Source organism: Octopus bimaculoides, chromosome 6, assembly GCF_046866305.1.
Source record: "Octopus bimaculoides isolate indiv1 chromosome 6, ASM4686630v1, whole genome shotgun sequence".
In the NCBI taxonomy this organism is placed as follows: domain Eukaryota; kingdom Metazoa; phylum Mollusca; class Cephalopoda; order Octopoda; family Octopodidae; genus Octopus; species Octopus bimaculoides.
The window spans coordinates 25,296,800-25,322,893 of NC_142933.1; the positions used below are offsets into that span (position 1 = coordinate 25,296,800).

At 38.2% G+C, this 26,094-nt stretch overlaps 1 protein-coding gene across 4 annotated transcripts in view; it reads right to left on the bottom strand.

Moving 5' to 3' along the window:
• Positions 1-26,094, bottom strand: part of LOC106873305 (rho guanine nucleotide exchange factor 10) — a 170,300-nt gene that overhangs the window by 36,424 nt on the left and 107,782 nt on the right. For 3 of the 4 annotated variants that reach the window (XM_089353614.1, XM_089353615.1, XM_089353616.1), the window contains 3 exons: positions 25,798-25,896; positions 7,279-7,481; positions 6,146-6,292 (listed from right to left, as the gene is read on the bottom strand). In XM_089353614.1, the coding sequence (XP_089209740.1) occupies positions 6,146-6,292; positions 7,279-7,481; positions 25,798-25,896 (449 nt within the window). Of the gene's footprint in view, positions 1-6,145; positions 6,293-7,278; positions 7,482-17,862; positions 18,167-25,797; positions 25,897-26,094 lie in introns of those variants that run through there. The other variant, XM_089353617.1, reaches the window with a different exon arrangement.

The following is a 26,094-nucleotide window of genomic DNA, read 5'->3' on the forward strand; positions in this document are numbered from 1 at the left end:
AAGAACACGAAGAAATACTGCTAAGCATTTTGTGTGAGGCACTGGCAATTCTGTCAGTACACTACCTTGATGATGATGAGGATGATGATGATGATGATGATGATGATGATAACGACAAAAACAGCAACAACAATAGGAATAAAACAACTACTACAACAACAATAATAATAACATGGATTTTTACTACGATAGCAGCAATATCTACAACAGCAACTTCTACAACAATACCAGCTACAACTACTACTATTACGACCATCACCACCACCACCACTACTACTACAACCACCACCACCTCCACCACCACCACCTCCACCACCACCACTTCTACTACAACCACCACCACCACCACCACAACTGCCACCACTACTACTACAACCACCACTACCACTTCCACCACCACCACCTCCACCACCACTACTACTACAACCACCACCACTACTACTACAACCACCACCACCACCACCACCACCACCACCACCACTTCTACTACAACCACCACCGCTGCCGCCACCAACACCACCACAGCAACCACCACCGCCGCCGCCACCACCACCACCACCATTACCACCACCACCAGTACTACCACCACTACCAGTACTACCACCAACACCACCACCACCACCACCACCACCACCACTTCTACTACAACCACCACCACCGCCGCCGCCACCAACACCACCACAACAACCACCACCGCCGCCGCCACCAACACCACCACAGCAACCACCACCGCCGCCGCCACCACCACTACCACCACCACCACCACCACTACCACCATTACCACCACCACCAGTACTACCACCACCACCATCACCACCACCACCACTACAAGTACAATGACAACAACTAAGACAACAATGTCATAATGACAACAGCAACAAGTGTTGACCACAACAGCAGCAACAACTAGAATAGCAACGGCAACAACAGGTTTCATCAACAACCACTACAACAACAACAACAACAACAACAACAACAACAACAGTAACAACAACAGCAACAACAACAGCAACAACAACCACAGCAGAAAGAGCAACAACAATAAAAGTAACAAAATGAAGAACAGCAACATTTGCAACGGTGAGTGGAACAACATGAGAATGTGTCATTCCTGGATAAAGTAAGGCAGACGGACAGACAGGCAAACAGATAGACAGATAGACAGACGGATACACATACATACTAGAGTGTGCATGCATACACACACACTTACTCACACACTCACTCACACACATGCACATACAGACGGATACATATACATACTAGTGTGTGCATGCACACACACACACATACACACACACACACATACACAACTCTCACTCACATGTATGCACAGACAGACAGACGGATACATACACACACACACACACTCTCACTCACACGCATGCACAGACAGACAGACAGACAGATAATACATATACATACTAGTGTGTTCATGCACATACACACACTCACACACACACATGCACAGACAGATACATACACATACTAGTGCATGCGCACAGACACACACACTCATTCAGTCACACATGCACAGAGAGACAGACGGATACAAACACATATATACACTCACACACACGGAGGCATACATGCAGACATATAGAGACACAAAGACAGACAGACGGATACAATACATACTAGTGTGTACATGCACACACACGCATGCACACTCAGCCACATACACATACACAGACAGACAGAGGGATGCACATACATACTAGAGTAGGCATGTGCACATACACACACACACTAACCCACGTGCAGACACACACAGACAGATACGCATACATACTAGTGTGTGCATGCACACACACACTTACACATACACACACACACTCATACATGCACAGACAGATAGACAGAGGGATACACATGCATACTAGTGTGTGGATGCACACACACACACACACACACTCACACACACACATGCACACACTCACACATACATTCACACATGCACAGAGGCACATGTGCAGACATATAAAGACACAATGAGAGACAGACAGAGGGATACACATGCATACTAGTGTGTGCACACACTCACACACTCACACACATGCACACACTCACACACACACACACATACACACATACTCACACACACAGAGGCATATATGCAGGCATACAGAGACACAAAGACAGACACACTCACACACATAAGGATGCAAACAGGCATACAAGCACACACACATACATACACATGAGCACATCCACACACAGGCATACAGAGTCAGAGAGACAGACAGACACAAAAAACATACAGAGACAGACAGACAGACACACATACAGATCGTTAGATACAAGCACACAGATACAAAACTCTCATTCACACACACACACACACACACATAACAAATGGGTTCTAACAAAGTTACCACCCTCCTCTAAATGACATGTGAGGAGGAGTAAGAGTTAGAAACAGAGAGAGAGAGAGAGGGAGAAAGGGAAAGAAAAAGTGAGAGAGAGAAAGAGAGAGGGATGATAAGATTAGGGATAGAGATATAGGAAGAGGAAGAGTGGGGCGAGAGGTGGAGGGGGAGGAGGAGGGTACAATTTAGTAATTGTTGCCATGACATTTGCAGCCACAGCAATTGTGGTGTCAACAATTACACCCGGTTTGCCATTTAATAAAGATGATTAACGAAGCAGACAGATATAGTGCTTTGTCTTGTTTCCACGTTATTTCATTCTGGCACCACCACCACCACCATTACCACCACCATCATCAACAACTACAGCTATAATAACCTCTTCAGCTCCACCATTCAACATATATTCAACCACCAAAAAATTGTGTGCCACTGTTTTTACCCAGTTTGTTTGCTTGATTGATATCCTATTATAGTGTGCATCCCATTTGTACATTGGGTACACCATGTTCTTGCATTTCATAAAAGGTGATTAAAACAGGCGCAAGAGTGGCTGTGTGGTAAGTAGCTTGCTTACCAACCACATGGTTTCTCGTTCAGTCCCACTGCGTGGCACCTTGGGAAAATGTCTTCTTCTATGGCCTTCTATAGCCAACCAAAGCCTTGTGAGTGGATTTGGTAGATGGAAACTGAAAGAAGCCCATGGTATATATATATATATGTGTGTGTGTGTGTGTGTGTCTGTGTTTGTCCCCACTCCATCGCTTGGGAACAAATGTTGGTGTGTTTGTGTCCCTGTAACTTAGCGGTTTGGCAAAAGAGACCGATAGAATAAGTACTAGGCTTGCAAAGAATAAGTCCCAGGGTCGATTTGTTCGACCAAAGGTGGTGCTCCAGCATGGCTGCAGTCAAATGACTGAAACAAATTAAAGAGTAAAACAGTAATATGTATCTACTTGCATGTACACAGACATGACAGAAGTAAATAGACATCCCATAAAGCATCGTTTTATGTTTATTCTAGCTTGTAAAGGTTTATATTTTTTGTTAATTGACATTTTCATCTCCTACATGTGACTGTTTAATCATGCCATGTACAAAAGAAGTCTTGGAACTGTTTGAATTTCAAAGAGACCATACTTTGGGTCATTCTGAAGGTGGACATAGCATAAAATTGAAGAAAACCTTGGGATCCCATTTTCTACAGTTAATAGAGTGATTGTGCAATTCGCCAGAGAGGGGAAGGAGTCTACATCACCTTGCCCAGATCAACCAGGGCCCTCTGACAGGACCCTTCTCTTTGTTAAGAGAAGTGTGGAGGATAATCCTCATTGCAAGGCCTCTGATATAGCAGAACAAGTTGATGTCAGTTCCAGAACAGCTGTCAGAAGTCTCCACAAACTTGGTGACTATGGCAGAGCAGCAAGAAGGAAACCACTTCTACGTCCAGCCAACATCAAGCAGAGAAAAGATTGGGCCAATGAGATGGTGGTGAGGTTACTAACATTTTTGGACACTGTCATATTTTCTAATGAGTCCATATTTGCCGTATTTCCTGACAGTGGTCGAGTGTGAGTCTGGAGATTCTGCGATCAAGAATTTGATATAAAAAGATTGTAGCCAACAACGAAACACAACAGTTATTCTGCAATGGTCAGAGTTAGTGGAGTGTGAGGGAAACATAAACTCAGATAAATATGCATCCATATTGCAGAAAGGACTCCTTCCAATCTTCTCCAGTGGTGAAATGATTAAAGAAGACAATCTATTTATGGAAAATGGAGCTCCTTGTCACACAGCTAAAATGACCCAAGATTTGTTGGATGAGAATGGCATTAAAAAGCTCTCATGGCCAAGCGAGTCACCAGATATTGAACGTATTGAACACCTCTGGGGCATAATGGAAGGGACACTTCATGAAAAGAACAAGAAAGCATCTTCAAAGCCAGGTCTTTTGAGATTACTGCATGAAACTTGGCAAGAAATTCTGCAAGAGAATATTCCTCATCTGATCAGTAACATGCCTAATAGGGATCTTGCATTGAAAAATGCAAAGGGCATATATACTAAATATTAGATATTCACATTATAACAATTAATAAAAAAAAATTGAATGTATAATCTCAGATTTAAATAAATTTTAATGATTATAAGGGTGTCTATTTACTTCTGTTATGTCTGTGTATATGTTCGTGTGAGTGTGTGTATGTGCATGTGCATGCATGTAGGTGGGTGTGTATGTGTGTGTGGTGTCTGTGAATGCTTACAACTTATGGTGAGCTATGCTACACTCAGTGACATCACTGATAAGTGGGCCAACCACCAAAGACCTCTCTCGATATTTTCTGTTAACAAAGCAGCCACTATTAAAATGCATTTGAATTCTTCTGGAATTAAAATTCCTTCCTTGAAAAAAACAGGATGGGTTAGTGACAAGAACACCATGCCCTGCTGGAAATTGAACTCACAACCTAACAATTGTAAACTGAATGCCCTAACCACTAAACCACATGCCTTCACACTTTTTCACATAACTAATAAACCATTTGCCCATATGGCATGTTGCCCAGAGATATACTAAAGCAATTTGTTCATTTTGATTTCTGCTTTTCCGTGCAAGCAAGGGTTACAGTGGTTATATGATGAAGGATATTCATGGCTGAGTGCTCCACTCTATTCAGCTGGCAAAAATGGCTTGTACCTGTAAATTCAAAGGGCCAGTCTTGTCACATTTTGTGTTACACTGAATCTCCCTGAGAGCTATGTTAAAGGTATGCATGTCTATTGAGCACTCAGCCACTTGCCTGTTAATTTCACAAGGAAGCTGTTCTGTTGATCAGATCAATTGGAGTGCTTGTTGCCATAGCCAACAGAGTGACAGTTGATAAGGTATTGATATTCCAACTATATCAATATAATATGATTGAATTTTTAGTGTCTTTTAATAATTTTGTTAAGCATTTTCATTAAATTTCATTAAAATATTTCTTTGCAAAAAATGGGTAATGATACAAAAGAAAGAGGGAATTAGTGGTTTTATATAACTCTCTTTTCTTTTACTCTTTTACTTGTTTCAGTCATTTGACTGTGGCCATGATGGAGCACCACCTTTAGTCGAGCAAATCGACCCCAGGACTTATTCTTTGGAAGCCTAGTACATATTCTATCGGTCTCTTTTGCCGAACCGCTAAGTTATGGGGACGTAAACACACCAGCATCGGTTGTCAAGTGATGTTGGGGGGACAAACACAGACACGCAAACATATACACACACATACATATATATACATATATACGACAGGCTTCTTTCAGTTTCTGTCTACCAAATCCACTCACAAGGCTTTGGTCGGCCTGAGGCTATAGTAGAAGACACTTGCCCAAGGTGCCACGCAGTGGGACTGAACCCGGAACCATGTGGTTGATAAGCAAGCTACTTACCACACAGCCACTCCTACGCCTATAAGAAAATTTTTATTAATTAAATTTTAAATTTTATTTCAGAAATTTACAGCATGGGGTTTGATAACTTATCAATGATCCCATGAAGGAGTCAATAATGCAAGAAGTTTGCCAACCCCTGATCTAGAGCCATAAAACAGAGGTTCCCTATCAGCTGTAGTGATTCAACTGACAACTTACTTTGTCGTACATTGGCTTGACAAAGCCTCGATACACTAGAGAAGCACAAAATCAACAGCAGTCACAACAAGGCAATTTATAACCATTCTCTGTATATAGACATGCAGCAACAAGTCTGGAATGCAAATGGAACTTACCTGTTTACGTGTGAGGCCTTCTGGAGGGGGTGGCAAATGTGGGGATATTTCAGCCTTCAGAGTCACCGGAAGACAAAAACTTTCTTCTTCATTATCGCTGAAATCTTTTGTTCCCGTATTGCGAATTTTGTTTAATAAAACAACTGCCTAAATAGCCATGGAAAAAACAGAAAAGGCAAAAGTAATAAATTAGAAATAATTAACCTCTAAACAAAAACACATGTTTTTTCGAATTTCACATTCAGATAGTGCTTTTCATGTGCCACCAGCACAGGAGCCAATCAGGAGGTATTGGCATCGGCCATGTTCAGATGGTGCTTTTTACATGCCACCAGCACAGGAGCCAGTCAAGAAGCATCGGCCACAGCTACAATCTTGGTTTTACTTGACTCAACAGGTCTTCTCAAGCATAGGATAATAAGTTAAGAGCTTAATTAACAAAACAATCAATTCTTGACAAATACCTCCTAATTAGAAGTCTATTGAGACCAAAGTCTTTTCTGGATCTTCTTTCTCCTATTTACTCTTTTGCTTTGCAAATTGTCTTTGTTATACATGTTTAGCTTCTGCTTAAAGGCATTCCATTCTGTGTCACACTGAAATTCCCTGAGAACTACGTTAAGGGTACACGTGTTTGTGAAGTGCTCAGCCACTTGCATGTTATTTTCATGAGCCAGCTGTTCCATTGATCGTATCAGCTGGGACCCTTGTCACCGTAACCGACAGAGTGCTGCTTTCCTATATATATATATATATATATATATATATATATATAAAGTCAATTCAACAAATAAATAATTTTTAAAAATGAGTAAAAAACAAAGAGAGAAAAAAACGAATGTGAGGATGTACACAAGAATTACATTAGTTTGACACTCCATCAAAGGAGAGTTTTTAACGTTTCAAGCATGGTTCTTCATCAGAAAGAGAAAGGGAAAAGTCCAAAGAAGGAAAAGGGAAAATCGCCAACAGTCCATACAAATATATGCATGTATATTTACATATACATACACACACACACACACACACACACACACACACACACACACACACACACACACACACACACACACACACACACACATACATGCAGTGACAAGAGCACAAGAATTAAAAATGAAAAAAATATTTACCACATCAGACTCTGAGAATCGATAAGGTTGTTTCTTTGGAATTGGTGGAAGCGGTTTGTTTCGGTACTCATCATCCTCAGAGTCAGAATTTAAATTGTCCGAACAGTCAAATTCATCAGAGGGCCAACTGACATCGGATTCTTGAGAGAATTGCTGATTGTTATATAAATCATCACAAGATAGATCATTGGAGCCAATGGTTGCTGAAAGATAAAAATGGAAAGAAAAAACGTACATCACTTTAACTGATTTATAATGGTGAAATAACGTCCTTATTAATCAAAACAGCTATTAATTAGAGAAAGTTATCCAAACATTCAGGCATGGTAAGAAGTCTTCTCTCCAATTGCATGGTTCTGGTTTGAGTTCCTCTGCATGACATCTTCAGCAAGAAGTGTTTTCTGCTATAATCCCAGGCCAACCAAAGCCTTGAGAGTGGATTTGATAGAAAGAAACTAAAAGAAGCCTGTCGTGTGCATGTGTGTGTGTGTGTGTGCACGTGTGTGTGTGCGTGTGAGTGTGTGTGCGTGTGAGTGTGTGTGTCTGTGTGTATTGAGTGTGTGTGTGCGTGCGTGCATGTGTGAGTGTGTGTGTGTGCGTGAGTGTGTGTGTGTGTGTGTGTGCATGTGTGAGTGTATGTGTGTGCATGTGCATGCATGTGTGTGTGCATGTGCATGTGTGTGTGTGTGTGTGTGTGTATTGCTGTTATTGTTATTGCCAAAAAAAGTCCTTATGCCATTCTCAAAACTATTAAAATGTACAGAGAAACAGCTATCTCCTTCTTTCAAAGCATCTGTACCCAGTTGCATTTTTTCTTTCCATTTTAATTTCTTTCTGTTTGTTTTATGTGAGGCATTGTTTGTTTAAGCTTTTCTTTGAGTAGGTGTAGTCCAGATTCTATTTCTTCTCACCATCTTAAGTTGGATGTAAACAAGTTTAAACAATAATGATGATTATGTGCATTTCATTTATAACATTTACACAAATGTGTAACAACATAATGACAGGATTTTGTCTCAATAAAACTTTTTATTGGAGGCTCTCTACGTTAAAAATCTCAGCATGCTCTGACTGACGTCAGCAGACCATAAGACACCAATGTTTTGACTTAATTTCTACTTTTCAGTGACAGTCACCCATGGTTATGCATAGCAAGCTAGGAACTTACATTCCTATAGAGAAATCAGCTACCCAAACAGAGAAAGCAATTTTAAAAACAGATTTCTTTCCTCTCTTAGTAATAAGCCTGTGACATTATTAGAAAATTGCACTATATGTACATGGACATGAAAGTGATATGCAAAAAAAAAGCAACAATTTGGAGAGGGAGAAAGTCAATTAAATTTATCCTATTATTTCACTGGTATTTTATTTTAAAGATAAAATACAAAGTTGACCTTGACAAGATTTGAACTGAAAATGTGAAGGGTCAGAACAAATACCACAAGGTACTTTCTGCAATGCTCTAACAATTCTACTAATCTATTGCTCTAATAATACTAATACTGCTACTACTACTACTACTACTACTACTACTAATAATAATAATAATAATAATAATAATAATAATAATAATAATAATAATAATAATAATAATAAAAATATTCAGACAAATACATAACAAAAACACCAGGACTTACAAATATATATAACATACAGAAAATTGCACTACTGGGCACAGCACACATCCTACGCAAAACACTTTCAATACAGTAACCATAAGAGCACCACAGCAAACCACAGCACATACCCAAGACGCACAGAGCTGCGCTCGGGAGTGAAGTGAAAGCACGTTATAAAAATAAAACTACTGAACAATAATAATAATAATAATTATAATAATAATAATTATGATGGACCTTTCAATGAAAATGACGTATGAGTGGTCAGCTTTTGCCGAACGACCTGCACAAATGATTCGTTTATAGGGATCAAATGTTCATGCCGCACATTAGCTCAGTCTCTCCATCAAATTGATGCTGTCCGAACAGGAGCACTGTGTACCATGCATCAGGTGACAAAGTGATCACAGAGCAATGTGAGATGAAGTGTTTTGCTCAAGAACACAATGCACCACCTGGTCTAGGAAGTGAAACCACAATCTCGCAATCTTGAGTTCAACTCCCTAACCACTACGCCATGCGCCATCATAACATAGTAATAATAATGATGATAATAATAATAATAATAATAATAATAATAATAATAATAATAATGATAATAATAATAATATATATATATATATATATATATATATATATATATATATATATATATATATATATATATATATATATATTCATAGACACGACAGAGCTGGGACCTATATACACTGGAAGCTATGCCAACACTATGGAATAACAACAGAAAAAAAGATGGTATAAACACACGCCAGAAAAGGTCACAAAAAACGAGAAAGTAACCATACTCTGGGATATGCCAATACACACAGATAGAGAAATTAAGGCAAATAGACCAGATATAGTTGTCAAAGATCATGAAGAAAAAAAATGCTTTCTAATTGATGTATCAATACCAGCAGACGACAACGTTTCCCTAAAAGAAATGGAAAAGCTTTCAAAATACAAAGACCTGGAAATAGAGGTAACTCAAATATGGAATCTAAAAACAGAAACAATTCCTATCATAGTAGGTGCCTTAGGTATAATAAAAAAATATTCAGACAAATACATAACAAAAGCACCAGGACTTACAAATATATATAACATACAGAAAATTGCACTACTGGGCACAGCACACATCCTACGCAAAACACTTTCAATACAGTAGCCATAAGAGCATCACAGCAAACCACAGCACATACCCAAGGCACACAGAGCTGCGCTCGGTAGTGAAGTGAAAGCACATTGTAAAAATAAAACTACTGAACAATAATGGTAATGATAATAATAATAATAACAATAATAATCCTTTCTACTAAAGGCATAAGACCTGAAATTTTAGGGGAGGAGGCTAGTCAGTTTCATTGACCCCAATGCTCAACTGGTACTTATTTTCTTCTTAATCCTTCTTGCCCCTTGTGAAGCATAGGGCCCTCGACAGTTATTTTCCACTTTTTGCAGTCATTGGTGTATTTCTTGGCTGCTTCCCATGTCAGGTCGGTGGTCCTGAGCTCATCCAAAATGCTCCACTATCATGTCTGCTTTGGGTGTCATCGCTTCCTTTTCCCCTGCAGGTTCCAGTCAAGTGCTTGTCGTGTCACATTTGAGGGTTCTTTCCACAGTGTGTGTCCGATCCACCTCCATTTCCTTCATCTAATCTGAACATGTATGGGCTCTTGGTTGGCCCTTTCCTACAAGTCAGTGTTTGGCACTCTATCGAACCACTTCAGATGGAGGATCTGCCGGAGACATTTGTTGATGAAGGTCAGGATCTTCTTGTAGTTGCTACAGGTGGCTCTCCATGTTTCAGAGCCATACAAAAGCACAGATTTTACATTTGTTATGACATGAAATAAACTATTATTATCAAGCAAAGTCCATTCCAAGCAAAGTCCTTACAATTGAAATTGAAATGCAAAGCTGACCTTGGTGAAGTTTGACGAAATGCTGCTGGGCATTTTGCCTGGCATGCTAATGATTCTGCCAGCTCACTGCCTTAATAATAATAATAATAATAATAATAATAATAATAATAATAATAATGATAATACCAAATCAAGCAACCAGTCTCCCAGCAGGACAGAATAATGGTATGTGTGTGTGTAGTGGCATAGGTAGAGGAGGTGGTGTGTTATTATAAGCGGGTGGGATGACAAATTCAGATGCTAATTACATTAAAATTGTCAATGGACTCAACGACTTCTGGGATATAGAATATTATTTAACAACAATAACAACGGTATCAAATTTGATTAGATCACATGATCACTGACATTTTCACTATTTGTTTCTCTCTCCCACTTTCTCTTTCTCTCTCTCTCTCTCTCCCACTTTCTCTTTCTCTCTCTCTCTCCCACTTTCTCTTTCTCTCTCTCTCTCTCCCACTTTCTCTTTCTCTCTCTCTCTCACTTTCTCTTTCTCTTCCTCTCTCTCCCACTTTCTCTTTCTCTCTCTCTCTCCCACTTTCTCTTTCTCTCTCTCTCTCCCTCTCTCTCTAAGTCTCTGTTTCTCTCTTTCTGCTTCTATGGCTGTGTGTGTTGGTCCTAATAGTTCATTTCATATCAATTACAAAAAATTGCCCATCCCTTCACAAAAAAAAAGAGGGTAGCTAAGAGACTTTTTTTTATTCCTCTTTGCTATTTTAAATGACAAACAAAAGCAGCCCAATTCATTTGTTTTTATATCTGTATTTGTTTTGTTCCATGTTAATCAGGACTTGGATGAATATATAATGTCAAGGCATTGTTTTACTGCAAGAAGCCTTTCCTGTCACTAACCCTTAAAAATTTTTCAAGAAAAGGATCACAAACACACACACATATCAACATGATTAGTTCGCCATGATAGATCACTAGCCACTACACATTCTTTTTTTCTCTCCTTGTTTCTCACCTTGTTTCTTTCTGTGTTCCTTTCTGTGGAAGAGCCTAGGCTCAAAACGTTAAAGACTTTTTAACTTCCCGAGCGTTTGACTAATACATCTGTTTGTTTTCTACACCATCTGTCTTACCTCTGCTTACCTCTCTCTTTCTCTCTCTCTCTCTCTCTCTCTCTCTATATATATATATATATATATATATATATACATAAACTTGACTCCAACTGTCATGAATGACCAAGGATGCACCTAAGAGGTTCGCCTCTGGGGTATAAGTCTGAGCAGAAAGTCATCTCACCAGCAAACACACAACCTAGGGTTGTTTCCACAGAAGACTAGCAGTTACCCATGCATACCAGCCTCCCCTCACTACGTCACCAATGTTATCCACAGGAAAAGCAAAGCTCAATACAGCTTGGCATCAATGATGTCGCAACTCATTTCTACAGTTGAGTGAACTGGAGCAACATGAAATAAAGTGCCTTGCTCAAGAACACAACATACAGCCTGGTCCGGGAATCGAACACACAACCTCACAACTGTAAGCTCAATGCTCTAACCACTGAGCCACGTGCTTCACTATATATATATAGGATTTTCGAGCGAGATCGTTGCCAGTACCCCTAGACTGGTTCTTGTGCGGGTGGCACATAAAATACACCATTTTGAGCGTGGCCGCTGCCAGTACTGCTTGACTGGCCTTCGTGCCGGTGGCATGTAAAAGCACCCACTACACTCTCTGAGTGGTTGGCGCTAGGAAGGGCATCCAGCTGTAGAAACTCTGCCAAATCAGATTGGCGCCTGGTGTAGCCATCTGGTTTCATCAGTCCTCAGTCAAATTGTCCAACCCATGCTAACATGGAAAGCGGACGTTAAACAATGATGATGATGATATAATATAATATAATATAATATAATATAATATAATATAGTATAGTATAGCATAGTATAATATAATATAATATAATATAATATAATATAATATAATATAATATAATATGATATAGTATAATATAATATAGTATAATATAGTATAATATAATATAATATAATATAATATAATATAGTATAATATAGTATAATATGATATAATATAATATAGTATAATATAATATAATATAGTATAATATAGTATAATATAGTATAACATAATATAGTATAATATAGTATAATATAATATAATATAATATAGATTTCTTTTATTAGCCACACAGGGCTCAACATAGTTGGGACAAATACAATGTAGAGTTTTTTCTTTTCGATTGGGACGAAAATAAAGTAAAAAAAAAAAAAAAATGTTAATGGGCATAATGATGAAAAGGCATTGAGAAAACGTTTGGGATATGTACAAAAAAATAATGAAAATATTACAAAAATTTCCCAATAAATGGGGAGGTTATCCGTGGAAAGAAAAACCTACGAAAAGACCACGGTAACCTCGGTCCTTAGTGTCACAATTTTTTAAATAGAATTTCTTTTATTTATGCAAGAAACGTAAGTAACTCTCTGTTTACAAAATTTTAAAACGTTTTATAGAATCGTGTTCAAAGTGGCTTCGTCATTTATATGTGCCATTCTTGCTACATGTATCCATCTTTTTTCGAAACATTTGCTAGACAACACTTGCCTCTCTACTCTCACCTTCCTTTTCAAGTGATACTTGAAAAAGTTGATGAGAGATTGACCAGAGAGGAAAGTGTTTGTCTCTAATCCTTTCAGACGCATCCACCAGATGCATTCTTTCGCCATAGCCACAAGTACAATAAAAACAGCTCTTCCTTCCCGTTTAAAGGAAGGAGGCGTGACGATATTGACGATAGACTCGGTTGATAAACCGACTCATCCCACACGTGACAGCAGTTGTTCGACATAAGCCCACAGGTCGGAAATGGTTGGACACTGCACGAGTGCATGCAGAACAGTCTCATCACTCTGACCGCATCTCGGCCCCGTGTTTCTCGAACTGTGTCGGTAGAGCTTATCCCGAACAGGTAGCGCTCCTCGGTAGCACTTCCAGGCAAGGGATCTCTGGAAGTTATCCATAGGTCCCGGCCCGAAAGTCTTCTTGAACAGGCGGGTCAGGTATTCTTCGTCAACACCCAGATAGATCAAGAATGAGATGGCTGAATAATATCCATAGTCAAGGTTGGTCAGGCTTGGAAATTCAGCCAGAATGTGTGTTGACAGTTACTTCTGATAGAACCCTACTGATGAGAGGCATGAGAACTCTACCATATGGGCCTTCAATGATGGGTGAAGAAAATAGCTGGATGACTGGATAGAATTATTTTTGGAAGATCCAAGTTACTCATCTGCTGTAGGTAGCTTATGTCAAAATAGTATCATCAAATGCAATGGCATTATTGCAGCTAACAAGCCAAGAGGAATAGCAGCGTTCAAGATCTCACTGATTATAAAAACCAATTATTCAGGCTATGAAAGCCAGTTGTCCAGGCTTTTGCAAACCAACAGGAAAAAATATAATTAGTCATATAAACAAAGAATTCATTGAAACATATGAATGATGTAGGGTGTGAGTTGACAGCCAACTATATTCTTAATCAAGTGAGTTTAATAAGGCATTCATTTCCAAAGCTGCTGCATTTCATCAATATCTATAACTAGCTTGTTAACATAACCACCACCAACATCATTATCATTGCTTCATCATCCACTTTTCTATGCTTGCATGGCTCAGATGGAATTCCAGGGCCTCATGCACTTTCTGTCACCAACCCACACTTTTTTCTTTTCCCCAAGTGAAATAACATATCGCTATGAGTGGACATGTTTTCATGAAAGATTAGAAACAAATGGCACCACTTGTATGATGGGGACATTCATTTACAATTATTGCACAATGTCGAAGCAAGGAGGCACACATATATATATACATATTTACAATGTGTGTGTGTGTGTGTGTGTGTGTGTGTGTGTGTGTGTGCATGCATGTGCATGCATATCTTTGTGTAATGTATATGATCCACTTCTTTCAGCTTCTGCTTTCAAATTCAATCACAAGGCTTTGGCCCATCCAAGTCTTGAGTAAAAGACAGTTGCCAAAAATACCACACAATGAGACTGATCCCCGAACCATGTGACTGGGAAGCAAACTTCTTAACCACACAACTATGATTGGACTGCAAAAGAGAAAGCGCTCACAAGGCGGCCAGAAGAAGCACTTTCAGGACACACTGGAAATCCTCACTGAAAGCCTTCAACATCGACCGTGACACTTAGGAGCAGTCTGCTCTAGACAGAGAAAGGTGGCGATCAGCTGTCCACAAGGGTGCCAACACATGAGAGACCAATAGGATCGCTGTTGCAGAAGACCGCAGACAGGCCAGGAAGAACAGAGCTAACCACTCTGTAGCAGGCACTACCATTCCCTGTCCACACTGTCAAAGACTCTTTCAGGCCCAGATTGGCCTCACTAGCCATCTGCGGACTCACAAAACAAGCCCACCCCCACCCCAGGATGACTAGATGGTCTTCGTCGCATCAACGGACAAAGTATGATGATTGGACTAATTAGAAAAAGTTACAATTTCTCACTGTATAAATAATATGGGGAAATTATTTCATGAGGCTAAATTTACAAGCGCCATAGCACAAATTACCCAACCTGATTAATACCTGGGGTTGTCTTAGAACAGACAGTAAAAATATTTGAGAATTTAATAGATTTGCATAATGTGATCCTTAAAAATGAAAGACCTTTTTAAATTTAGAGCTGCATTGTGTAAATCATGAGGACAATAACTAGATATAATTGAGATGCAAAGGAAAAAATTCTCAATTAAAGAAGTTTATATTAATTTTTTAAGAATTTTTGAAAATGGAATGAAGATGATAATGGAAGCAAATCCAAATCTAGAGAAAATAATTGGTTTCTAATTTAGATGAAAGGCAAGACATGTTGAAGGAAAGGGGTTAGTCATAGCATCAGCCTCTAGTACTAGACTGATACTTTATTTTATCAGTCCCAAATGGATGAAAAGTGGAGATGAACTTGGTTGGACTTGAACATAAAATGTAAAGATTCGAAATAGAGACTGCAAGGCATTTTCTTTCCAATGCACAAATGATTCTGACAATCCACTGCTTTACTGTGCCAGTGCCACATGAAAATACCTGTGCCAGTGCCACGTAAAAAGTACTCATGTTGATGCCTCCATAAAAACAAGTGCCAGTGCCACGTAAAAGCATCCAGTACACTCTGTAAAGTGGTTGGTATTAGGAAGGGCAGCCAGCTGTAGAAATCTTGACAAAATAGACAATTGGGGTGTGGTGCAGCTCTCTGGTAGGCCAACTCCTTTCAAACCGTCCAACCCATGCCAGCATGGAAAACAGATGCTAAATGATGATAATGATGGTAATAACGATGATGTCTAATTTATGAGCAAGACCAGCAATTTTAAAAAATAGGGATTATTTGACAACATCAATCTTTAATACTAAACTGATACTTTATTCTATCATCCCTGGAGAAATAAATGGTAAAGCTGGCCTCTATGAAGTTTGAACTCAGAATGTAAAGAACTGGAAAAAATACAGCAAGGGTTTTTTTTTTTTTCTAAAATGCTAATGTTTCCATTAGCTCACAAGTAAGAGGACAAGGTAAAAATACATTTAACAGCTACAAAATCATCCAATGAGAAGAAAGGAAAATTGAAACAAACGGTTGCTGTATTTAAAATTTGATATTATTTTTGTATAAGCTTATGCAAATCAAAACACATCTAATTAATTTCCTATTTATATTTATATATTTACATATCATATATCCTTTTCTACTCTAGGCACATGGCCCAAATTTTTTGGGAGCGGAGTCAGTCGATTAGATCGACCCCAGTATGCAACTGGTACTTAATTTATCAACTCCGAAAGAATGAAAGCCAAAGTCGACCCCGGTGGAATTTGAACTCAGAATGTAAAGACAGACAAAATACCGCTAAGCATTTCACCTGGCGTGCTAACGTTTCTGCCAGCTCGCTGCCTTGTTTACATATTATATATTACATTTTTGTGGAGGCACGTGGCTTAGTTGTTAGGGTGTCAGCATCATGATCGTAAGATTGTGGTTTCGATTCCTGGACAGGGCAACGCGTTGTGTTCTTGAGCAAAACACTTCATTTCACGTTGCTCCACTTCCCTCAGCTGGCAAAAATGAGTAACGCTGCAATGGACTAGCATCCCATCCAGTTAGGGAACACATACGCCATTGAAACCGGGAAACTGGGCCCATGAGCCTAGCTAGGCTTTAAAAGGGCGCATTTATTATTATTATATTACATTTTTACTGAATCAGATAGTCTAATGAAGGCTCGTTGGCCAAAACTTCAAAGTTACTGTCATTCCTTTCTTGTAAAAGTATAAATATGCTTCCTTTAAAATGTATTCAGCAATTCTTCAATTAAATATCAAATTGTATTTTTTTTATTATAACTCAAGATAAAAACAAATATTTATATATTTATCTATATTAATTTTTTATCAGTTTTTCTATAAAATATATCAGAAAGTTTAGAATTTGACATTTTCTAAGTTTAGGCACAGAGATGCAATATTACATGTATTTATATATTTCAATAAAATGGTTTCAAACTCTGTAATGGTTTCTTGTCATACAAATTATTCTCTGTAAACTAGGGATAGCCCTGGATATGTATGTATGTGTATGGGTTTCTGCATATATGTACATGCACACTCGGACAGTACATAGACAAACACACACATACACACACACACACACACACACACACACACACACACACACACACAGAGTCATCATCCCAGCTTATTGGGAACTCCATATATATGTGTGTGCACACACACACACACATATAAGTATATATATATATATATATATATATATATATATATGAAAGAATACAAAAAATGGGACAAGAATGCAAAACATCCAGACAGTTAGATGATACTAAAAAGGGACAAGAAAAAACAAGGAGGGGTCATTCAGAGTTTTCTTTCCTCAGTTCAGTTCCAGATTATCATATATATATATATATATATGTGTGTGTGTGTGTGTGTGTGTTTATATGTGGATATACTTAAAATATTTACCTGACTTGGAGTGACAAAATAACAGCATCCCTTTTGCTTGCTTCTGAGTTGAATGTAGAGTAAAGATTGGCACAGAAATCGAATGTGTTCTGGTACATGCATGTGTGTGTGTGTACATTAGCATGTGCCTGAGTGTGTGTACTTATATATGTGCATTCGTGTGTGTTTGTGTGTGTGTGGACTTAAATAGAACACCATTGTGTCCTACATATCTCGGTCTCTCTCTCTCTCTATATATATATATATATATATATATATGGTCGGTCTGTATTTTGTACGCTAGTTGTGATACATGTATGTGTATGTTTTATATATCTTATATATATTATATATATATATATACACACACATACACACATATATGTGTGTGTTTATATATATATATATATATATATATATATATATATATATATACATATATGGACATATGCGTATGTGTGTGAATGTTTTTGTGTGTATGCCTGTAATTGTGAAGATGTGTATATTTATGTATATGGTACACACCTAAAAATAGATAATTAAATGGTGGTGGTCATGACATATAATAAAGCCCTTGTTTAAAATGTTTTCGGCACCCTCAGATACCCCATCCCCCACGTCACCCATCACATCACATCAGCCATCTACCCACCCACCCCATTCCTAACATACCCTGAGTTTCGTAAGTTTCAAGAGATGAGTCAATTTTTCAAAGTACCACAAAGATGTATTATAATTGTTGTTGTTGTTGCTGCTGCTGTTTTTGTTGTTCTCGTTCTTGTTATTTTTGTTGTTGCTGTTTTTGTTGCCGCTGCTGTTGTTGTAGCTGCAGTTGTGGTGGTGGTGGTGGTGGTGGTGGTAGTGCTGGTGGTGCTGGTGGTGGTGGTGGTGGCGGTGGTGGCGGTGGCGGTTGTGGTGGTGGTGGTGGTGGTGGTAGTGGTGGTGCTGCTGCTGGTGGCGGCAGCGGTTGTGGTGGTGGTGGTGGTGGTGTTGGTGCTGGTGGTGGGTATGGCGGCGGTTGCGGTGGTGGTGGTGGTGGTGGTAGTGGCAGTGGAAGCAGCAGTGGTGGTGGTTGGTGTTGTGGTTGTGGTTGCGGTGGTGGTAGTGATGGTGTCACTGTTAGTTGTGGTGATGATTGTATTGGTGGAAGTAGTGGTAGTGGTGGTGGTGGAAGAGTGATGGTGATGGTGTAGATATGTATCGTGAGATAACAGTTATATATATGTCATTGTATGATTACCATATGTCTGTGTGTGTGTGTGCGTGTGTGTGCGTGTGTGTGTGTGTGTGCGTGTTTTTGTGTTCATGTGTGTGTGTATGTGCACGTGGTGTTTGTGTGTATGTTTGTGCATATGTGTGTGTGAGTGTATGGTGTATATGTGTGGGCACGTATGTGTGTGTGTGTGTGTGTGTGGTGTTTGTGTGTATGTTTGTGCATATGTGTGTGTGTGGTGTATGAGTGTCTGGTGTATGTGTGCATGTGTGTATACGCATGTGGTGTTTGTGTTTGTGTGTATGTGTGTGTGTGTGTGTGTGTGTGTGTGTGTACTCACTATGTCATTTCAACAAACAGAATATGTGTGTAGTATGTGATTCTGTATTTCTACAAATTTGTTTGTGTGTGTGTGTGCATGTATGTGTGTTGTGTGAGTGTGAGTGTGTGTGTTGTGTGAGTGTGTGTGTGTGTGTGTGTGTGTGTGTGTGTGTGCACACACGCATTTCTAAATATAATTATGTGTGTGCGTTTGTGTTTCTGCATACAAACAGAACATACGTGTGTAGTGTGTATTTGATCCTATATTTGAACAAATCTATATGTGCATGTGTGCATATGCGCATATGTGTGTGTTTCTTCATATAATTGTATGTGTGCGTTCCTGCATTTTATTGCATGTGTGTGAATATATTTACATGTGCCTTCATAAATGAGCCATAGTACAATGTTTAGCTCATACATTCCGTCACCTACACCCACACTCAATTATATGCTATTTCTAAAAAATCACTGACCCTTTACTGGGTTCATCCATCCTTTTGACAAATATTGCTTTTGTTGTTGGTTTTCTAACAAATCTCTCCTCAACCCATCAGGTTAGTTTGGTGGGAGAACTGATCTAGTTGTTGGCAACTTGACCATGAAAGAGCTTATAACAGGTTAACAGGTTTCCAGTTGTACTCACAAACAACCTGACACGAACATATCTATAAACATTAACCTGAAACAATGTGACCAAAGCTAGCCCTTTATTTTCACCATACTATTCATTCTCTCTTTCCTTCTCTACATCTCTCTTTCTCTCCCCTCTCTCTGTTTCTCTTTACTGAGATATATTGCAACATATCAGATTGGAGCCTGGTGTAGCCATCTGGTTCACCAGTCCTCAGTCAAATAGTCCAACCCATGCTAGCATGGAAAGCGGACATTAAACAATGATGATTTCCTTCTCTACATCTCTCTCTCTCTCTCTCTCTCTCTCTCTCCCCTTTCTCTGTTTCTCTTTACTGAGATATATTGCAATCTTTGGAAATGTATGTTCCATTCCAAACAACCCCTCTGACCCTACCAGCTATCATCCAATCATATTCACTTCCAACATCTCAAAGATGAACATGACAATAATTAACAACAACCTTTTCCAACTCCTTAGAATATTCTCCTTCTTCATTGAACTTGGTGATGGAATGTATGAACTAAATGGTTTTCATAAAACCCGATCTGCTGGAGACTTATTCTTTTATGTCATTCATATGTGGACCATGGTTAGTACACGTTACGGATCTATTTTAAAACGGGGGCCACAGTATTTTCTTAACGAAACACTTTGAAACTTGGAACACTAGTAGAATGTGTCATATAAAACATCTTTTTCTCTTAGTCTTCTTAAAAAAAAAAGAAATCCCTAAGTTATTCCATGTTAAAGTTGTCGTATTTCTGTAATTTCAACCAATCACTGACGTCCATTCAGCCGATATACATTAAGTGCCGACTACATAAACAAACGATTCTGAAACAATTCTATCGGTGATAAAATTATTATTTCCTTGTCAAAAAATGGCTGAAGCATATTGGCAGTAGCTAATAAACCTTTCTATTATAGGCTAACCCTAACCCTAACCCTAACCCTAAGGTTAGGGTTAGGGTAAAACAGCAAATTTAGAAAGAAAAAAGCAAATAAAATGAAGAAAAAAAAAAGAAAATGAAAAAAGCAAATTTAAAATGAAAAAAGCAAATAAAACGAAGCTATGGAGATTAAATACGCTTTACACCGCTTAATCAGCCAAAGGAGTAAATGTAAACAACTGAATACTTGTCAGTGATTGGTTGAAATTATCGAAATAAGACAATTTTTTACATGAAATAAATTCGAATACAAAAATATTTTTCTGTTCTATAACACAAAATAGATAAGTATACGAAGTTTGAAAGTCTTTTGGTACCAAAAACACTACATAAAACATTAATGAAAACTGTGGCCCCCATTTTAAAATAGATCCCACGTTACTCTGAAGGGAGTATAGGACCAGTTTCCCAGTTTGTCTGGTGGATATATTCCTCACTGGACAGGATGCTGATCCACCACCACAGGACTACCCATTTTTACCAGCTGAATGGACTGGAACAACATGAAGAGAAGCATTTTGCTCAAGAACACAACACATTTCCTGGTCCAGGAATCAAAACCACAATCTTACAATCATGAGTCCAACACCCTAACCACTAAGCCATGTGTCTCCACCATATGCACCATACTTCTAAATAATTTAATGAATACATTACTAAAGCAGTCAAACTCAACTAAGCATTCACCTGTATCTGATATGCAAATCTCTGGGTAAAACTGCCAATATATGCGTTCGATTCGTTTCTCATCGCTAGAATCAGAGGCTTACTGTACCATTATAGCATGTGTTGATGGGACTCACACAAGCTACCATTCTTTGTGTACTGAAAGAGTAAATCTTATTCCTAATAATTTTCCTCCCATATATCAACAACTTTTTTGCTATCATCTTCAACAATTTCAACTTCTGTATAAATGATATCAATTTTCATTCATGGGTAGCCTTCTGAACCTACATGTCATCAATATGTTCCTTAGACAGCTTACACCAAACCACCACTGACTCCATGAAAAGGGTGCTCAAGAACATTATCCAGTGGTATTGTATCAATCATGTTTTTTCTTCAACAGCACAAAGACAGAGTCACTACATGTGTCAAGAAAACAATATCATACACACGCCAACATGGATAGCCTACAACTAGAACTGTCTAGGTTACCACAGATACCAGGTCATCTTATTATTGAGTATCTCTCTTGGTGAGTGCACATCCTCAACTTAGCAAAGACTGGCTTTCTTCTTCAGAGCCAGAAGCTATTTCATCTACTAATCCTCTACAAAGCTCACGTGAGACCCCCAATGCAGCACTGCTTCTACATCTGGGATGGTGCTGTAGCCACACACACACACACACACACACACACACACAAACACACTCCCGCGCACACACACACACACTCCTGCACACACACACACACTCCCGCACACACACACACACACACTCACACGCACACACACATGCATCCAAGACTATAGCCATCCTAACCGACATGAAGTCATTCAAAATCTTTCACAAATATGCTTCAAGTTCTAGTCCAAAGATGTACCATCCCTTCTTTCTGCTTTTCCAATTCTGCTATTCACCTAGAGCCTTCTACTCCTCTGATTTCATACACATTAGAACCCCACCTTCCTGTCAATCTTTTTTCCACAGAAAATAAAGCCCTCTGGAATTCTTTCTCTGTCCATGTTTTATTCAAGAATGAATGCAGTACTAAAGCAGTCAAGCAGACGAATTGTGAAAGGCATGTGTATAGCATCTTTCTCCAAGCCAGACCTTTTGTCAGCCATCAAAATTACATGCATACATACATACATACATACATACATCTTAAAACATTAAAAACACTTAAAACAGAAATTAAAGAAGCAATCTAGCGACACAAAATTTGAAACCTTAAACTCTAAACAACATCAGATGAAAGAACTTATAACCACAGCTGAAAAAATGAAAATATAAATTTACAGTTTATAAATCCAAAATGCTGAGCAGACTGTTTGTCAAAGAATCTAAGTCAGTTTGTCGTAGCTTCATTGTAAACAGCGGAGTTTCTGTAAGTGATACACCATCAGAAGAATTAGAGAAAACTATTGGAACTCTATATGGAGAAGAAATAAGTACAGCAAGCAAGTTGTTTGGATGGAAGAACTAGAATTTGGGCTAGTGCAAATATATTGAACAAGAGTAGTATGAAATTAATGGCACAATAATGGAAACAGACCTAAAGAAAATGATAGGCCAAAGTAATATTTTTCCTATAGTGTGGGACTTACTGGCCTTTGCAACCAGTAACACAATGTTGTATGATGCAACCATCCCATTGTCTTGCTGCACAGTTGCTTTCTGAAATTCTAAGATTGACATTTTCCACTTTTTGAATGAGGTTTTAAGGTGTGAGAAATATGACAAACGTTTTTTTCCTTCTGATCAGCATGCTTAGGATATAAATAATATTTTAAGCATGAAGGCATCATGGTTTCGTTGCTTAAAGTTTGACTGCACGTAACACAGATGGGTAACTAACTGCTCTGAGGAGAAGAAAAAACCCCCATAAGATAAATAATCAATACTGTGTTGTCAAGAAATTTTCTTAAACGGAGACATTGGGGTGTTTAAAACTCGTACAATACTCAGAGAAAAGTTATATTACTCAAAGTTCATTTTCAATAATCCATAAATATGAGACCATAAGAGTGTTGCAATCATATGGTTCCAACAAATTCGAGTGACTGTCTGTTGACATGAGCATGCACACTGAGCCAAGAGCAGGTTCCATCTTGGAATTCTCATATTTTATCTGGCATTGTCGGCTGTGCTCTTTGTATACAGCCTGTCAGAGTTCTTTGAGGTCATTGCCTGTATCAATTTTATGTGTGATTACTTGGTGTTGGCGGCGTTGGTGAGTTTATCCTGAGGTTACATCTTAAATTTATTGGCAAAGTTGTTTTTGGCCTTCTCTTATCAGATTTATATCTGAAAAAGAATGTCATTTTGTTCAAAGGACTATTTGAATGTTAATGACCATTCTCAGAACTGTGGTATATACTGAAATGTTCCTTGTTTCTTATTCAGGAATGTGGCCCAGTTATTCCCATCCATCCTCCTATTTCTTTTTTTAACCATTTTTAATACAAATTCTTTGCATATTTTCTTTGAATACTTTTTTGTAAAGTAACACATGTTGAAATAAATTCTTAATATTCAAAACCCTACATCGCTGACCATTTTCTGTTCAGCTGCTCATCGCCCACCTCTGGGTAATATCACACAGGCTAAGAAACTCTAATGTTGATGTTAGATGTCCAACTCAGTTAACACATTCTCGTGCCTGATGTTGCAAAAGGTTTTGCTGATTTCAGTTGTAACACCATTGCTTCTGCTAGAGTTCTGAACAGTGAGTGATGTAGAACAAATCTTTTGGATAATTGACTCTATAGAAGGCATAACTTGTGATTACTCAAGGTGGAGCTAAAGAGAGAAAGAGAGTAGGGGAAAAGAAGTGTGAGAGAAGGAGAAGCTAGAAGTGTTTAAATAAAAAATGATTGCTGACAAATATTTTCCAACATCCTTCTGATAATTGAAGTGAAAGTAGAAGTCAGTCAGCAAAATTAACCTTTTAACATTCAGATTACTTTTCAAATTGTTTTGAAATAATTTCGCTTTATATCAGAGCTTTGAGATTCCAATGATGTGTTTGTTTATTTCTAGAATGACATTGTAGGGTAGGTTGGATGTGACCAGTTTGAACATAAAACAGAATATTTTGGCCAGATATGGCTGGTTTAAATGCTAAAGGGTTAAAGAAATAAATCACAAATCAGAAGAATCTGTTTATGAGTTTGAATTTGAAGGGTCAAATTAAATGTCCCTTTGACAGATGGAACAAAATGTGGTCTGTTGCTAAACTATTTGCTATAGTTTCCACCAATAAAAGACTTACAAAGACCTGGTCTACACCATCCCCTCTCTAGTAACAGAAAGTATTGCAATTATCACTGATACAGAAAAATCTTTTGAAAGAACTATTCCACGGAGACAGTCTGTCTATGCTTCGGTTTACTTTTGCACAAAAGCCACTGTCATTTCTTTGGTAAGAATTCATGGTGGTTGAAATGTCTCTGATCATGATCTGTTGGATCAAGGTTAACCTAGGGTTAAACAGCAACATCTGTACACACATAAGCATACATGCACTCAGACACACACACACACACTAAAAAAGTTACAAACAAACATACAACCCACAATGGCTCTTCATAGTAAATGCTGTGATGAAATATATATCTGCAACAGAGAAATGTTGTTTAAATGGAATGACAACATGAAGAAAGATAAGCATAAACGGGTGCGAGCATGGCTGCATAGCTATGAAGTTTGCTTCACATCAACAGAGATCTGGGTTCAATCCCACTGCATAGCACATTGGTCAAGTATCTTCTGTTATAACTTCAAGTTGACCAGCATCTTCTGAGTGGAATTTGACAGCAATAAACCCCATCATTTTTTACAGGTACTACACTAATATGTGTAAGTGTGTGTACATGCATGAGTGCATGCATATATGCATGTATGCATACATAAATATACGTAGGTGAGTACATGTGTATCTTTTGCCAATTTATATTACTGAAGAATCTTATCAACATGTTCAAAAGACTGGTGTTTCCACTAAATAAAATCTCTCGTGTCATTGTATATATACCAAGTTACAGATCATCTCTTCTCATTCTTGTCATCAGAAATGCAATGAAACAATGATGGACCCAGTGGAAAATATGGACCCTGCAGTATTAGTTTTCACAAGTTGAGACATAAAATAAATAAATAAATACCCTGAGAAAGTACTGGAGCAGATTTCTGTGTCTGTAATTTAGTATTCTGTTTCTTAATGTCTCCTTCATCTGTCAAAGATGTGCTGAAACCAAAAGGATCTGAAAGAGACAAAAAATTCCCAGTTTAATCATTTTATCTAAAAAGAATCAAATAGATTAAATAATGACTAAATTCTCTGGTTCATAACATGATTTACATTATTTTATTACATTTACTTATTAAGTAAATAAAACAAAATAAGCTCTAGGACTCATATTAAGCTCTAGGACTCATATTAAGCTCTAGGACTCATAATA